This window comes from Zosterops lateralis (genome assembly GCF_965231275.1).
Source record: "Zosterops lateralis genome assembly, chromosome: 15".
Classification (NCBI taxonomy): Eukaryota; Metazoa; Chordata; class Aves; order Passeriformes; family Zosteropidae; genus Zosterops; species Zosterops lateralis.
In genome coordinates, this window is record NC_139775.1 from 1,203,702 (window position 1) to 1,221,113 (window position 17,412).

General features: G+C 49.9%; 1 protein-coding gene across 3 annotated transcripts in view; it reads left to right on the forward strand.

Annotated features, from left to right (window-relative positions):
* PEMT (phosphatidylethanolamine N-methyltransferase) overlaps nucleotides 1–17,412 on the forward strand; it is a gene marked incomplete at its 5' end in the record, with an annotated part of 42,129 nt that overhangs the window by 11,263 nt on the left and 13,454 nt on the right. For all 3 annotated transcript variants that reach the window (XM_083872326.1, XM_083872324.1, XM_083872325.1), the window contains one exon: nucleotides 11,237–11,352. In XM_083872326.1, coding sequence (XP_083728452.1) covers nucleotides 11,237–11,352 — 116 coding nt within the window. The remainder of the gene's footprint in view (nucleotides 1–11,236; nucleotides 11,353–17,412) is intronic.

Consider the following 17,412-nt stretch of genomic DNA (forward strand, 5'->3'; position numbering starts at 1 on the left):
AGATCACAGGATCTGAGGATGACTGAGTGTTCACTTGGCTTTCAGGTTACTTTTCTTGCATTGCACAGATGAACAAATACCATGGGGCACATGGTTACACCCATCCACACCCAGAGGAACCTCAGTGCTGACACCAACAAGGCTGAGGGGTCCCATGGTTGTGTTTAACCCTTCAGGCTGTTATTACTTGTTGTGCCCGTGTGTTGAACATCTCATCCCTAGGCAGAGGGGAACAGAGCCCTCCTTACATAAAGATCACATTGTCCCTCTCTATTGTTGCTGCCACGACAGCAGCATCACAAACACGCGTGTCCTCAGTGGGAAATGTTCCCAGGGGAGGATTAACACAGAGCCTGCAACATGATCTGTCCAGCTGGAAGAGGACAGGAGCCCCTTCCAGACGAAATCAGTGCTTTGCTGAGCATGGCCAGTGCAACCAGTACCTCTATTCCAGCAACCTCTCACTCTCCTGTGAAAGAGTATTGGATTTCTCTTGCATTTTGTGCTCTCTGAGGTGGATTTATTTCCCCCCCCGCCTTCTCTGTCCCCCTCCCATCACAGCTCCTGGGGGAACGGTGAGCAAGTACACGCTGTCCAGAGGAGGGGTGTGTTGGGACTCCTTATTAGCAGACTTATTCCAGAGAATTAAACCCTAATTCCACAAAAGGGCATCAAGAGAGGGGCTGCAGCTGTGGGAGAACCTGAATCGGCTCTGTGTGTTGTTTGCAAATAGCACAAGAAGTCCTGGTCTAAGCCTGCTCCTCCTGGTCACTGGGGTATTGTGACCAAAAGAGTAATTGTTGTGTTTCTTTTTCTATTTAAAACAAAAATTACAAAGTTGTGTACAAGGAAACCATCCATGGCTCCTCTACCATGCTGTCACTTGTGCCTCCACTTATTTTTGATTTCGGGCAGAGCTTTAAAATGTTCCTATTCCTTTTCCACTTCATCTTTTTACCACCCTGCTGCAAAGTGTTCCTCTGCGGTGCCTGTCATTGTTTCTCCCTGAATTAATTGTTGTGTGTAATTGTGACCTGCCGCAGGACGCTGCCTTGCTCTATTAGAGAGAGGTCTAATGAAGAACATTGGGTACCATATGACAGGAGAGCAAGGCTCAGCTCTCCAGGACGTGTACTTGCTGTACTGTTACTGCCAGCCCGAGCAGAAATGGTGTTTTTGTCTCTCATCACTCACTGGCTAATGATTGTAATTTTCACTTGCTGAGAAACTCTGGATATTATGGACTTCATTAACAGATACATGAGATGCTACCAGACCTGCTTTAGGGGGAGGGAGGAAGAAAACAACCCCTGCGTGGAGGCAATTTTGTTATTTATCTGTAGCAGTAGAAAGGATGCAGAATTAGTGTGGGATTCGGCAGCGTGGCTAATGAGCTGGGCTGAGCTGGAATCCAAGCAAACCTATTAACGAGAACAAACTGAAAAGATGATGCCCAGGTCGGGAAACCTTCACATCAAACACAGGATCCAGGCAGTGCTGGGATGGCTCAGCTGCTTTGTCTTCCTCCATGTGGGGCCGGGTGCTTTTGTGCTGCTGTGTTTGTGTCTCGAGAGGCTGCTGCTTGCTGTCACCCTCAGCCTTTCTGCATCCCTTTCTCTCCTGCCAGCTCCTTCTTACTCATACATTGGGTGAATTGGAGCCTCTGATTTAATCTTTAAGACAACAGAACCAGAGTATTTTCACTCCCATGGGCCAATCCTTGAGTAATTGCCTGAATTGAAATATTGCAGCACAGCATCCAGTCCCAGTTTTTGGTTGCAGGCAGTGTGACATCTGCAGGTTGGGCTGGCTGGGGACACTGGCTGCTCACAGTAGTACCTGAACCTGTATCTGCAATTAAATACAGGTCATACAGGAGAGAAAGAAACATCTGATTTAGCTGACATCTCCAGTATAGCTTTACACATTCTCTTTGCAATGAATCAGAGGCTGCAGGTAATGTCAGTTGTTAGGTGACCTCAATCTCCTTTTACCTGGAGCCCGCGAAGGCTTGTTTCAGTTCAGGAACAGGATTTTTCTTACATAGCATCTGCTGGCTGCAGATTGGCCATTTTCACTCCACCTAGAATAACTGTTTTTTAATCAGGCTGACCTTATTTGCAACAGCCATAACAAGTGGAACTAGAGGTTTGCAGCAGCCTTGGAAAGCTTTGAAGAGCAGAATAGATGCTTTGTGACACAGATAAAGCTTTATCCCCACATTTAAAACCAAACCCAAGGCGCTGAAGCAAATTCAGAGGGACTTGACCTCAGCACTGTTATCCATTGGGATCCAGGGCCTCACTTGGAAATAACTCCACTGAAGGGAGGTGCGAAAAAGTAAAAGGAGAGTCTTAACAAAAAAAAAAAAAAAAAAAAAAAAGAGAGAGATGTTTAGATGTTTATCTTGTAACGTGGAATTTGTACTGAGTGCTTGCTGACAGTGTGGTGCAGCAAAGAGCTTGTCTTCCTAAATCTGTGCCAGTTCAAACATCGTCAGTGCTATTGTTGGATCGCTTTGTTTGAAAATGGGTCTGTTGGGTAGACGGCCTGGTTCGGTGAAAGCAGCTGTTTAGAACACTTCAGGCACTTCCTCAGCTTTGCTTTATTTAGGGCTGCATGAGTACCAGCAACAGGAAAAAAAGCCATGCAAATACAGGATGTGAGATGGGCAAAATGTTCTCAGTCACTCAAGAGACTGGCGCACACACCTTTGCTTCTGGTTTGTTTATGAAAGTGCCTGCTATGGGCTGCCTGTTCCAAATCTGTTTGCCCCAAGGAAAACACTCTGAGCTTCAGAGAAACGTGTGAAAATACAAGGCTTGTGGTTTTCTGGATGGGAACTGTTTGCAGTGGGAAGCTGAGTGTGGGCCAAGTCATCTGGGCATGGAAGATGAAAAGAAATCCAGCAAAATGCTTCACTGTCCTGCTCACGAGATGCTGCTCATCTGGCAGCACTTACCTTCCCTCTGAGCTCCAGCAGAGCCCCACATATTTGTGTAGGGGCAGTTTCTGCCTTTCCCTAATCTCAGGAGATTATTTTATTTGGTTGCATTCATGGTTTAGAAGAGCTGTATGTGTCCCAGCTGCTCCCATTCCCCCATGCAGCCTTCCCACTGTTGGGCCATCTCTTCCACATCCCAGGCTGGGACTGGAAAGCTCCTTCCCCATCCCCTGCTGCACTCTGGAGAAATCATTATTTCACAAATTGTTTTTCCATGGGATTTGCTGGCTGGGAAAGTCGGGTTGGGCTGTGCAGCCTAATTCCCTGTGGCAGGAATGCATCGCCCTTCCCCTTCACTCTCGGGGAGCTGCTCATAAGGGCTCCCCATGCCCACTCTCAGAATTAATTAACACAGCTTGTCCTGGGTTATTGAAATCACCTGCCTTCAGCTTCCAGCTCTTTGGACATAAATCATGAGCTCTTTGATTTCAGGAGAAACTGTTCAGATCTTGTGTTGGAAATTGCTAGCAAATACAGCCCATATTCTGTGTCATTTTTGTTTTTATTGAAGAGGAGAGGATGTGGCTCATGGAACATTGATGGACCCAGGCTGCCTTGGCGTACACTAAGCAAGGGCTTGTTTTCATTGCAGCCAGCTAATGAGATCCTACTTTGACAAATCACATAAACACTATTAGAGAAATGAATTTTTTTATCTCACTCTTTATCATGAGTGGATTCAAGGTAAAGGCTCGTATGGAGGTAATCTGGAGGGATAACTCTGAGGTAAAGCGTACCTAGTCTTTATGAAACCCTTATCTGTTTACCTGCAGGCTTGTTTTACCTTCAAGGCTGTTAGCTGAGGTGACCTGTGCCATTTCAGTCCAATTACTTTCACTAGGCATGGGTGCAGGGAGGGTTGTTTCTTAGGCTAAATGTGGTGGAGGCAGGCTGGGTTGCTTTAATATCCTTCCACTTCTAAAGAAGTGGAATCGCTTTACTCTTCTCCCTGTGTCAGAGTGCTCAGACTGGACCCTGTTGACCTCCTCACTGGCAGCATTCATGAGGAAAGAGTCACTAGAAGCGGCACTCCAGCTTCTGTTTCATCCTCTTAACTTGCTGGTTTGGGTGATGGGCACTGTAGGCAGTGAGGGTTTGTCATGCTGTCTCATTTCACTGCAGCTTTTTGGTTTTGGAGAGCAGCCCACCCTGCTCTCTGCTTCCAGGTAGTTCTCTTCTTTGGCATTTGTATGTTCTCCATTGTTTGAAGCCCTTTGTGTGTTCGAAACCCCATGTTCCACTGTGAGAGCCTGCAAACGTGTTTTTTCCCCTCTGTGCAGCTCTTTGTCACCTGGGTGTGCAGCCCCAGTGTTCCAGCTGGCTGTTCCTCACCTCAGTGTCCTTGAACATCCAGGCCACACATCACCTTGTCTCTCCAAAATCCCACTCCTGTTTCTTTTGACTGGAGTAAACAACAACCCCTCCATCCAGAGACAGTGAAAGGCAATGGAAAAATCTTCCTTGCGTCAAATCGACGCTTTTCTTTCCAAACTGAAAGCCCTTGGCAGACATGGAGGAGCTGAGCTGTGCTGCTCAGCTGTGGCTCGCTGACAACATCACAACACTAGCACTCATTCCAGTGAGAGAATGGCAAAGGGGAAAAACTTCACTGGTACATCTTGCTGGGAGGACCTGGATGAGCCAGCCTGTCCCCATCTCTTGGGACACCTGTCAGCCCTCAAGCCAGGATGCTTGGAGTCCCTGCCATGCTCTGGCTCCAGACTGTCACCTGTTGTCCCCAGAGCCTGTTGCTTGCCATCAAACCATCTCTGAGTGCATCTTTTGTTGGGATATTACCATGAAAAACCCTTCACAAGCTCCATGGACACAGTCCATGGACACAGCCTGATTTGCCTCACAGCTCACATGAAACCATTAAGATGGTGCTTGTCTCTTCTCATATCAGTTCAATGTCTTAATTGCATGAACTGGAAGCTGCTGCTCCAGTACTTGGTGGGGGAACTTTGCAAGGCTTTAGTAATTTGCTAAAAAGCTTTCAGGCTGCATCACCATCTCATGGCTCTCTGTAATGGAGAGCCTGGGAGTTGAGAAACCTTCAGAGAAGTAACTCATTCTCTGCATCAGGTAGTCCAAAGCTGCCACACAGTTTTTCCTAGTGCAGGCAGGAAGCAGCTCAGCAAAGTGGAGCCCACTGGGATGCTGGCAGGAGCCTGGCAGCTGTGACCAGCTCCTGCAAGGCACTGTGCTGGCAGGAGGGTCTCAGAGCCTCATGGTGGTCTCCTGGTCGCCCCATGTTCTCCTCCAGTGGGGATGGCTCAGCCTCCAGCTCTGCAGTGTCAGTTTTCCATGGTTTAGTGCTGGCAGAGGTGAGGGGTGACGCTGCCACTGCACTGAAGGGACAGCAAGTAATGTCATGTGGGATAAAGGCTGCCGGATGATCTGCTGGCCCCAGTGGAGGAGCACAGCTGAGAATAGCACAGAAAAGGTGGTGGGTGAGGAATGCCCGAGGGACTGGCCTGCTAAAGGCTGGAGGAGGGAAGACGCCCCGTGTTGAGAATCACCTACCAGCGATGGGCTCTGCAGCGGGCACAGTGAGTCCCCACAGCCCAGCTCACCCTGCCTGCCTGCCTGCCTGCCAGCCCTGCCCACGGGGTGGCTTTGGAGCCCTCGGGGGTTTAGGATCCCTTCCCAGGCCCGGCCTGGTGCTCACACGGGCACACAGGGAAGGAGTTTTGTGCTTTGTGTCGGCGGCACCGGGAACGTGACTGCAGGGAGGTGACGGCTAATTGCTGCAGCGAGTCAAGGACTGTTTAAGCAGCTAATTAATTCCTCCTAATCAGCCCTTGATCTGTTGAAAACTGCATGGCATTATCTCCTCTGCTGCAACACCTTGATAATTCCTGTCTGAATGGCCTTCACGGAGAACATATTTAAATAAACTCAATAGAGATTTCAGACAGATAGCAACTATAATTACCAGCTTGTACAAATTAAAACCGTGGTTTGTTCTGTTCTTTTTCTCCTGCCTTCGCTGCCCAGAGCTCCTGCTAATCATGTTCCTGCTGCCAGTGGCACGCAGGTCCCCGGGGCATTTTCTGCACATGCCTTTGGAAAGCCTGTGCCTGGTGCTGGGGTGGGCTGATGTGGCTGCACATGGGCACATGCCAGCCTCGGCTGGTGTCACTCCTGTGCCAGGGGCTCAGTGCTGTCCTGGTGACCTGCAGGAACACCCCACACACATCCCATGGGACGGCCATGCATCATCCTCCCCAGGACCAGCCCTCTAATTTCCCCTCCTGTCTCTCCTAAGCTTTGCAACCTCCTGGAAACACAGAATTTTTCTCACCAAGGAGGGACACACTCAGAGTGATGCAGGCTTACAGCCTGGCCACAGTGCTGTTGGTGTTTCCCTTTGGCACTGGACTCTCTGCTCTGAGTGCTGCTGGCTGCAGTGGGGCTCGAGCACCAAGTTAGCAGGGATAAGGTCAGGCCATACTCATTTCCACCACAGCCACTTGGGACAGCCAGAAAGGCTGGCTCCTCTGGTATTTGGCAAAGGTCAGCCAGCCCCAGTGCTTGCATTTCCATTCCATCCAGCTCTGCTTCCCTGCCTGCTCCTGGGAGTGCCACAACCAAGATGTGGGGGCTTAGATCTGTCTTTTTCCTACCTGTCCTTAGATAAAGGTAATGGCTGTGAGCAGGGTCGTTTTCCAGCATCCAAGCAGTGACAGAGAGCAGAGAATGTCCTCATGCTTTAATGAGGGATTACAGGGAATCAGAAAGGGAAAAATGGATTTTTCATTAACAGGAAGAGGTTGATGCCTCTGGTCTCTGTGGGTGAAATAAGGGTAATATCAGGTTTCGTGCTCTTTCGGCAGGTCAAGAGCCAGCTGGGGCATGTCTTTCCCAGTGGGAGATGCTCACATGGAGGCACCTAAGCCCAGAGTCAGGGATTCTCCTGCCCTAGTACCCCATGGGAGAACTTAGCCCATGGCTGGCCTAGGAGAGGTCAGACTGAAGGAGAAATTTATTCTCTTGGAAGAAATTCCTTACTATGAGGATGGTGAGGCCCTGGCACAGGTTGCCCAGAGAAGCTGTGGCTGCCCCACCCTTTGGAGTGTCCAAACCCAGGTTGGAGCAACCTGGGATAGTGGAAGGTGTCCCTGCCTATGGCAGGGGGTGGAATGAGATGAGTTTAAGGTCCCTTCCAACCCAAGCCACTCCCTGATTCTATGAAAATAAATTTGCTCAGGTCAGTTTTGTCTGAAGGTTTTTATTGAGTTGGGGCTGGATAACCCATATCTCCAGGGTTTGCCCTATGAAGTTGCATCCTCTTGGGACTGGGGCTCAGATGTATCCTGGAGAGCTCATTGTTCTTCCTCTGGACTTTCCATGGAATTGCTGGCTTATGGACCCCTCAGCAGGCTTCATAGACCCCATGGGATGGGGCAAAAAATGCTTCATGCTGTTAAATACTGTGAGATGGGTATGTGAAGGGAGTTCCTGTTCACTCTCATCTTTTGTCCAACCCAGACTTGGACACTGAATGTTTTCATGCCAACAGTTTTTGCAGGGCAAGGACATTCCAAAAAAATGTACAGAGCATCTCCCTAGGTGGATGATGGGATTTTGCAGGATGTAGACACAGCCCCTCTACCCTGCTCTCTAGAGAGCTGGGAAGCAGACATTCACCTCAGTCCTCCTGTGCCTCAGTTTCCCTTGATTTGAAAGGAGCTGCTAATCCATCCCAGCCTCCTGAGAGTGTCACAAAGCTAAATTCACCAGTCCCTGCACATTTTTCTTTGGGTACCATGGTGATGGGGCAATGTGAGGACATAAAATGACTGATTTGCATCAAGATGCAAGGTGTCCCTTTGTCCTGAGCCTTTGGACTATCTGGTTTCATTGCCCATCTCTGGGGCGAGCCAGATACAGCAATGGAGTCCCATGAAACAGCACAAAGGCTCTAATTCAGAGCTGGGACTGAGCAATTAAAATGTAGCGTGTTCAGGAGGCAGCTTCCCTGGATGGCAGACAGAAAGAATCAATTTCCTTCAAACAAATACTAAATATTAATGAGAGGCCATGGTCTGCCATGCACATAGGGCTGGAAAGAGCATTTCCCATTGATCACTGCGGAGGCAGGTTCATGAGACAAAATTGCTTTTTGAATGGTTATTTGTGGCCTTTCTCGAGGTGGCTCGTGGTTTGCCAACCCAAAAAAGAAAAGGAAAGGCAGAGCATTTCCATTTTCCATCAGGGCAGGCACTGGGGATGTGTGCCGGTGCTTTCATTTTTGTTTACGCACTTGCCCGAGTGGTTGGGGAAACGTCTTGGACGGGTTGCGTAGAAATCAGCCTCAAATTTACGTCTAGAAGGAAGCAATTCCCTGGGAACATCAGGCAGCTGAGCCTGCCCCTGGAATGGCCTACCAAAGGCAGAACATGGGACCCAAGAGCATCCCAGGCTTTGCAGTCACATCCGCTTGGTGATTTATTTCAATAACGAGCATTGGGGGAAACATTAAAAAAATTACTTACAGGCCTCACCAAGTATCCTAAAGTGAAAGCAGAGTGCTGGGAGCTTTGGAAAAGGATTTTTTTCTATTGCTTTGACCTTTGGGTAAGACAGGAAACTTTGTATTAACTCCATTTCCAAACTTGGAAGAAAAATAAAAATGCTCCTCTCTCTCCCTTTCCGGGACACACAGCCCTGACATGGGGCTTGCCCGTGGTCATCACAGTGCCCACCTTAGCTGGGAAGGCAAACAGCAGACTAGGAATGGGTGCAGCCTCCTGGGAAGCTGCTGGTCTCAGCTCTGCTCTGTCCCACACATGGCCATGGAGGATGCTGGAAGCATTTTGTGTCTCTCACACCATAAATAATAACACGTCGGCTCATGATTTTATAAAGTCATTAAGGCAGCTGCGTAGCTGTGGGTCGATCGAGTGCTAATATTAGCTCAAAATGGCTAAAATTAGAAAATTAGAACCAAGCCAGAACTAATTAGTTGTTCAAGGAATAGAACCAGAACCGGAACTAATTAATTGTTACTGAAATATTGCCACAGGGCCCGGTGGGTGCCGCCGCTTCCAGCCCCACGCTGGATTCCAGCTTTGCTTGGGATGGCTCCTGTGTGGGCTTGAAAAGGAGCCTGGGGTCCCATCTGAAGGCTGTGACAGCTAAATAAGAGTTGGCCTCTCAGTCCCAGCTGTGTGATGCAGCACAGGCTGGGCTGTGCTGGGAGTGATCCCATCGCAGCCATGGCAGCTGCTGCCTGAGGGGCTCGGAAATGCAGCCCCTTATCCCGGCATTGCTGCCCATATGTGCCTTTCTAAAGGTGAGGGTAATTACGGTGACCGCCTCTGTGGCTCCCAGCAGCACACCAGCTCTTCCCTCTGATTCCAGAGGCTCTGCCTTCTCCTTCAGCTCTGCTGCTGCTGAGATGCTCTTCAAAGCTCCCTGAACAAGCCAGGAGCTGCCATCCATGCAAACGCTGCCAGAATAATTTCCAGGGAATTAGGAAGTTGGTACAGATAACTGGCACATGGCTGCATTTTTCCATCTGTGACTCAAGTCACCTGTATGGTCACTTTTTACTTTCCAAAGGTGGTAATGCACCTTATATTTCTTTTTCCACTCTCTCAGCGCTCAAACAGCAGCTCCGATTTTAGCAGCAGCGTGACGCACGGTGTTTTAAATTCAATTTAGAATACAAACTATTTATACCAGCCAGAAAAAGGCAGTGAAGCAGCTCTCTCTGTCATGAGTGGATTTGTAATTTCAGAGCAATCATTGCATAACTAATTGAATCAGCTCTCAGCATGTGAAATCAGTGCCCCTGCTTATCAGAGGTTTTCATCATTCCCCCCTCCTGAAGCCAGCAGTCCCCCTCCACCAGCAGCGCTTTGTGCTTCTACATCAGCCTGGGAAGAAAGCGAGACCTGCAAAGCTGCCTTTTTCTGCTCAAATTGAGCCAATAATTTACCAAATACATTCAGAGGAGATGAAGAGCTGGGTTGCAGGTGCCCCTGAAAGCTGCCCAGGCTCCATGCGAGGGAGTGAAGTGCATTTGAAGCTAATCAAGTGCCAGCCATGTCTGAGAAGCAAATTGGCGCCGAGATGTTCTGCTGACTCCCACTTCCTGCTTCATTGCCCAGGTGTGCTCTCTCTCCCTGGCTGGAATTTTGGGTCTGATGTCTGATCCAAACCTCCAGCTTGGTGCCTGAAAGTGGAGCCTAAGAGGGGCGATAAATATAGCGACAGCTTTCCAAGGGATGCAGGAAAGGTAGAGAATAAAGTAGCTGTAAGGATTTTTATCAGTTGGGAGTGCTGGGCCTGGATTTGGTGACTGAGGTGGATCTGGTCCTGCAGATTTTGGGAGCAGCTCCAACCACCTGCGTGCAGCAGCCTCCTAGGGTGAGAGGGCACCTTCTCATCTGTGGGGTGGTTTGGGAAGGGGCCCATCAGCATCTGCAGGACAGGGAGCTGAACATGGGAACCAGGGGAAAGTGTGCTGTGAGGGATGCTAACACCTTCCCAGGGATGCTGCCTGTTGATGTGTGAGTCCTGGGCTGTCACTGCTGGGCTAGGGTGGGTGAGGAGGGCAGGCTAAACCTGAATGGCTGCAGTTGCTGAGGGCTAGTAAAGGCTGAGCTGGTTCAAGGGGAAGCAGTTCTCTGGGCAAAGCTGGCAGATCTTGTCTTGGGGAAGCTTGAGGGAGGGCTTGCAAACTTTTCTGGCTATGCAGAAGGAGGGGTTGTTCCTGGCAGGTGTGGTCCCTGAGATTGGATGTGGGAAATGCCACAGCCCAGAAAACGAGAGCTGAGCGTCCCTGTGGTGCATTCAGGGATCTGTTTTACTTTCAGGATCTGGGATCCATGGCAGGGGCCTCTTGTTTTTGGTGGGGAGTGCTCTCAGCCTTGTTAGACACGTCCAAGCCTTGTGTTCTCTAAAAGTGATGTGTAGGGTATTTCCTGGTTTGTTTTTTTTTCTTCTTTTGTTTCTTGAGCCTGTGCCTTGATGCTGCTGGCTGCCCTTGGGTACAAGGGCATATTCAATGCAAGCAGTCTGGTGCCAGTGGGAGAAGGAGCTCTCATCTCCAGGCTTGGTTCAGCCGTGTCCCATCAGTGGCCTCCTCTGATTTCTTACACAAAACCACACAGACAAAGTGTCCTGAACATGTGAGGCCAAGGCTGTGGGATTTGTGCTCCTGGGGCAGCGTGTTCCAGGCACCCCAACCACCCACTTTGTTTTCCCTTCTCTCTCCAGGTGGCCAGATGGGAGCACAAAACACGAGCACTCAGCCAAGTCTTCGGCTCTCCCCATGCTGCCTGTTACTGCCTGGGCACTGCCATCCTGCTGCTGAACTGTGTGCGCAGCCACTGGTAAGGAGCTCATCCTGCTGCTCTCTGTCCATGGAAAGAAATGCCCCTCTAGAGTGGGGAGAAAAAAGGGACATTTGCTCAGCAGTGTTAAATCCCAAGCCCAGCGTATTGCTTTTCCATGGTTGGATAACTTGAGCCAGCAGCAGATTTATTCCAGGATTTGTAATAAAGATGAGGGATGCAGCAGCATGGCCAAACTCATCAGTTTCACAGGTTACCTTGCTCTGCTCCCTGGGGATGTGTCCTCTCTCCTGTGGGCAGCCCAGGTGGCAGGGCTGTTTACACAGGGTGGATCATATGTACTAGCAGAATTTTTTAATTTTCTTGTAAAAATCATGAACAAAATTAAAGCTGCTTTTAAGAAGCTGCAGTTTCCTGTGCAGATGAGCAGGATTACCTGTGCACTTAACAAACAGTCTCTTGAAACTGTTATCTGCTGTCTCTAAATACTATCTGTACTGGCTAAGAGCATTGTATGACTGATACACCATACTCCATGGGAATATGTCCTTTAATGTTCCCAATGCAGCAGAGAGGTTTTACTGCAGAAGATTTCCTCAATGCCAGCAATTTATCTGCGATCTGGTAGGCTTTATCTCCACTACTGTTAGGAGAGACAGACTCACTAAATTCCCAGATTCAATTATACCAGGGTCAGAGCTAATGGGCTGTTTAGTACTCTGGGTAATTTCCCAGGCGAAGAGTTCTCAGGTTGGAATTTGCACATGTATTTAAGAGCTCTGCTTTCCTGGAAATGACACCAGGACCTGCCCTTGCCCTTCTGTGTTTGTCCCAGCTACTGCTGATGGCAGAAACTGAAAGAAGGCTTGCAGTGAACAAGACTATAATCGAATGCAGAGGGCATGTGTATGTGCTGCTGATGTCTTAGTGACACAGCAGGCTTGGATTTTGCTGGGGAATGTCTCGACAGACTCTTGCACAAATTACATAGTCACTTGTTGTCTGGGAAGCAATGCAAGGCCTTGTCCTTGCCTTTAATTAAAAACTCGGTTGGTGGAGGCACAATCTTCATTTCCAGTGGTCCTGCTGGCGCCAGAGTCAGCGAGGCTCATGGGTCACAACGAGGCACTGAGAGGGAACTGCTGAGGGAGCCAGAGTGGCCTCGTGTGTCCTGGCACTGCATCAGACTTTGCCCCTGCAGAGCCCTTGGAGCCCTACCAGGGCTGGCTCTGCTCTCTGTCATGAGTCTGTGAGGACTGTGGGACTCACTGAGTTTGGCTCTGCCTGTGCAGCCCAGCAGTTGGGCCCTGAAGGAAACAGCAAGGTCAATCCAAGGGCTGGAAAAGCCCCATCAGGACCTTGGGTTTGGAGGAGAGGCTCTAGAAGATGGGGCAGCGCAGCCCCAGTAGAACACAGATGAGGCACCAGCCCAACCCGATAGGCCAAAGCCTTTCAAATTATTACAATGGAAAGTTTATTTTGCCCAGATGTTTCCGCATGATCGGGTTATTCCCTCCCCTTTCCTTGGTGCTGAAGCTGGCCTGAGTGATGGCTAGCAGGTTTTGGAGGCTCTTCTGGCAAGGCAAGCCTGTAACTGTGGGAGGGATTGGGTGGTTCCAGGGTGATCGTCAGAGCAGCAACTACTGGAGTTATCCCAAAACACACCTAGGAGTCTCTCTGCCTCCATTCCCAGCTCAGTGAGACCTCCAGGGCTGCCCAAGGCTTATTGTTCCAGCCTGGAGAGCTTTTGCTGTTTGGCAAGGATTCATCCTACCCCTTACCCCTTGCATGATGATACCAGCCAGGTCCAGCCCGGGGTTCCGCTGACCAGAGGAGCTTCATATAGCACAGTCACTACCATCTCAGTGACCAGAGACATGTCTAACCTGCTCTTGCTATTTTGCTTTTCCCTTTATTTTATTCTCTGAGTCACTTTTACTGGAGCAGGTTTTCTGCTCCTCAGAGACAATCCCTTGGAGAGGGCTGAGCCTTGCACGGTGGCCAGGGTTGCTTGTGCAGAGTGTGAGGGCTGCTGATAGTGAGCAAAAAGGCAGCCTCAGGGGTCCCTCCACCTCCAGTGCTGTAATCCAGCCTTTAAAACTCCTCTTTTCCTGCTCTGGGGACTTGTTAGTGGGTGGAGGCTGCCAGGGAGCGATGAGGAGCCCAGGGGATGTTTCTTTTGGTTTTAAAAGCCTTCTTCCTTTCTGCAGCTGAATTTTTGAAAGGTTCCAAGCTGGGGGCGGAGGAGGGGAGAGCAGAGCAGACAGAACTTTGGGAGTGGGTTGGCATTTTGGCTGACAGCACCTGGGAGCCAGGATGTGTGGCTGCTTCACCACCCGCCCCACGTGGGGTCTGTGCTTGGGGTCCTTCCTCAGCCCAGCACCCTGATGCTCTCGTGCCAGCTTGGCTCCAAAAGGATACCTTGTGTGTAAGAAGAGGGATGTTTTTGTGCTCAATTAAGCAATTAGTTGCTTCCCAGCTCTCAGCTTCATTATCAGCCTTGGCTTGCAATCCAGGCTGACCTGTGACTAGGGGGGACCTGCTTAGTCAAGTGCACAAGACAAGCATCCTTAATTGCTTTGGTGCAATGATTATTTTCATTACGACAGTTTCTTCCTGCAAGAAGCAAGGAACTTCCATCACTGAGGTTTTTATCTGTGAAAACAATTCCTGAACTTTTGAACTATCTGCACTGCGTGCAGTTTGTGACTGTTATCTGTGTGACATGGGACGTGACAACCTTCACTGTCCTCCAGACTTGCATCCGGTATCACTCTCTCCTCCCTCACCACATTGTTGGTATCTTTCCCTGCATCAATTTATTTACAGTTATCCACTGGCACTGCCTCCAAACCCTCCTGCACTGCCTTTGGCACACCCTGGCACACTCCCCACCCTTAGGCAGGTACTCAGAGAGGTTCTGAGCCTCCCTCCTGGCAGGTCTCACTCAGGATGTTTGCCTGAGCTTAAAGACACACCTTGACTGGAGGTGCTGCAGGTGTTGGGGTGTCTCAGTGTGAGTGAGACCCACAGAGGCTGTGCCAGCCAGTGCCACTGTCAGTGGCTCAGTGGCATCATGCTGCAGGCTGGCATCAAGTCTCCTGCATTGATGCCACACTCTGGATATTGCCCCCTGTGTGGATTTCTCACTTGGAGCTGATGCTTCCAAGAAAATAAATCCACCCTGGGACGGGATTTTGCACAGAAAAGGGGTTGTTTGCCATTGCCAGGTAGTGCCTCTCACCTTGCGCTCAATCCTGTTTAATTTTGTGAGCTGGCACCATGAATGAGTGTGCTGTAAATGGCATCGATCCTAGAACCACATGGTCCTGTGTGCAGAAGTGACCAAGTTTGATGATGGGAATCGAGCCTGGCCTGACAGAGCTGATGCCTCCTCTGAGCCACAGTGCCAGAAATATCTGATACCTGTTCAGGAAAAGCCCCAGGGAGCCAACAGCACCTCCTGCCCACGGCATCCAGATGAGGAAACCTCACAGCTCTGATGTGAGGCAGGGGAAGAAGCTGCCACAGCCCCCAGCTGACCTAAATAACACACACACCCCTGTGCTGTCAGAAAAGCAAAGTCATTATTGGCAAAAGAAGCTGTGAGGATGATGACCAGGCTGACAATTGCCAGTGGTATCAGCAGGACGATTTCGATGTTGTCGAGGTTGCTGTTTTCTAATGAACAAGATCTTTTGTTGCAGCTTGTGCTGCTGGGCACCTCCGGATGGTTTTTATCCCCTTTGCCTCCTTTAGGCAAGAGGAACAAAACCTCAGGCATGGGGGATGGACCGATGTCCCACACAGTGACTGTGGCACCTTGCAGTGGTGGCTGTTGTCACTGAAACCCTGGTTGCTTGTACCACTGCTGCTTCCTTGCTGCCTGCTGGCCCCTGGCCCAATTCTGCCTCAATTGTGCTTATCAGCCCCAGTTTCCAGGCTGGTTTTTGGGATCAGTCAAAGGGAGCACTGCTGGGCTGCTCCCTGCAGCGACCCAGTTTGCTGGGCGAGGTCTTTGTCCTCCTTTGGAGGAGAGGGATGACAAAATACACTTGGTGGGGGCCACTGAGGGATGCTCCCAATGAGACCTAGAAACCTTAGCTTCTCTTTTGGTACAATATTTCTGGATTTTCTTCCTGCTCCATGTGGCCTTTGGGGATGTGTTTTGGACTGTCACTTGTTAAGCTTTCTGGTTGAATAAATCAGCACTGATGTGCAAGCCTGGCTGCATGTCCTGTCCATGTCCCAGCCAGAGGATCTGCTGCCCATTTCCCTCCCTCCCATTTTCTTCCTGTGAATCTACTGGCGTGACATGTCCATCCCCATAGTGCAGAGCCACTTTGAGTGGTTTTCCAGTTCATGTGGTTTATTATGTGGTAGACAGAAAGAGGAGAGACAGACTAATATAAGGAAGAATTTTTTTATGAGGAAATGTTTTATGTGGAAACACAGGTTGCCCAGAGAAGCTGTGGCTTCCCCATCCCTGGAAGTGTCCAAGGCTAGGTTGGAGGGGACTTTGAGCAACCTGGGATAGTGGAAGATGTCCCTGCTCATGGCACGGGTTTGGAACTGGATGAGCTTTAAGGTCCCTTCCAACCCAAACCATTCTGGGATTCCCATGGAGCACTAATATGACTTCTGATTGTCTGAGCAAGTACCTCTCTGTTTTTGGGAAGGGTGGACAGAACAATGCCTACTGCCTTTACTGCTCCTATTCCACCAGGAATTAGCCAAATCTGCCAGTTTGGCCAGAGCAGAGTTGAAGGATTTGGGCTATTCCCAGCTAGTGGAGAATGTGTGCCTCTGGTGTCATGCTGGCGAGTGTGGGGAGATGTCAAGGGAAGCCCTGTTACCCCATTGTCCCTTTGCAAAAGCTGGGGGCATTTTCCAAGCCCCCCTATGGGGACAGCCATGCTCATGACAGCAGCCAGGGATGTGATCAAAGTAGGTCTCAGCCTCCCCACCCTCCCCTGTGCTGGAGGAGGGATGGATGCTCCTCACCATGGCAATGGCTCCGCTCGGCACAGAAGGCAATTCCAGGTACTGGGACAAAGCCTGGCTTTAATTGATGTCCTCTTGGATGCTGAGCTGTGCCACTGCCTTGTCGTGAGCCTGAAATAAATGCTGTCACCAACGTGACTCAGAAGCACATGGAGGAAGGGACTGGTTTCATGACACACTGAAATGTGTTGTACTTCAGGAGACCAGCTCCCTAGCAAGGGAAATGCCCAAAACCTTGCCCTTCCCTGCCAGGGAGGGCAAAACATGGCCAGGGAGGCTCCCTCACCGTCGTGGATGCTGGAATAATTGATGGCTCCGTGCTGCTTGTCACGGCCCACTGTCATAAATGCTTAAAAGGTTTATTTACCAATTCTGAGAACTCCTGAGCGCATCATGTTTAATGCAAATAGAGAGTGTGTTTAGGAAGATATAAACCATTCCTAGAGGGAAAGGCAGTCCATTATCTCCATGCAAACACCTCCCTCCCTAGCTGTAAGCCAAACAGCAGGGAACTGAGCAGGACATGCTGATGAGAATAACTAATGCAGGCCTATCCGACCATGGAAAGGAAGGATGGGATCATCTGGAGCAGGAGAGACAGCTTTGCCAAAACAAACCATGCCATGTGCTGGTTGTAAAACTTCCAGTGCTGATTCTCAGCCAACTAGTTCATGCTCTTGAAGCCGCCTTTGTTTCATGTTCCAAGATCGAGTCAGGTCATCAGCATTGGATAGAGCAGCCCCAAGGACGTGAGAGAGTGTGAATCCAGCTCATCCAGAGCAAGAAGCAGGCTCTGAGGGCTTTGCTCTTGCTGTACCTCTTTCTGCTTTGCCATCTCTTTGCTAATGCCTGGGATCCAACTGGGTTCCAGCACAGCATTGCTGTCCCAGATTGCCTCCCTGGGGATCAGCAAATTGCTGTAAAATCCTTCCTGGTGCTGGTGCCCTCTGGATAGGTCCTGGCTAGATGTGGAGCCAAACCCTCATGCTGTGAAAGGCTGATCCTTCTCTGTGTAAGTAAAGAGCTGCAGAGCATCCCCAGGGATGTCAGGGTGTGTTCTGAGTGCACAGCCAGGCCAGGATTCCTCGGGCAGAA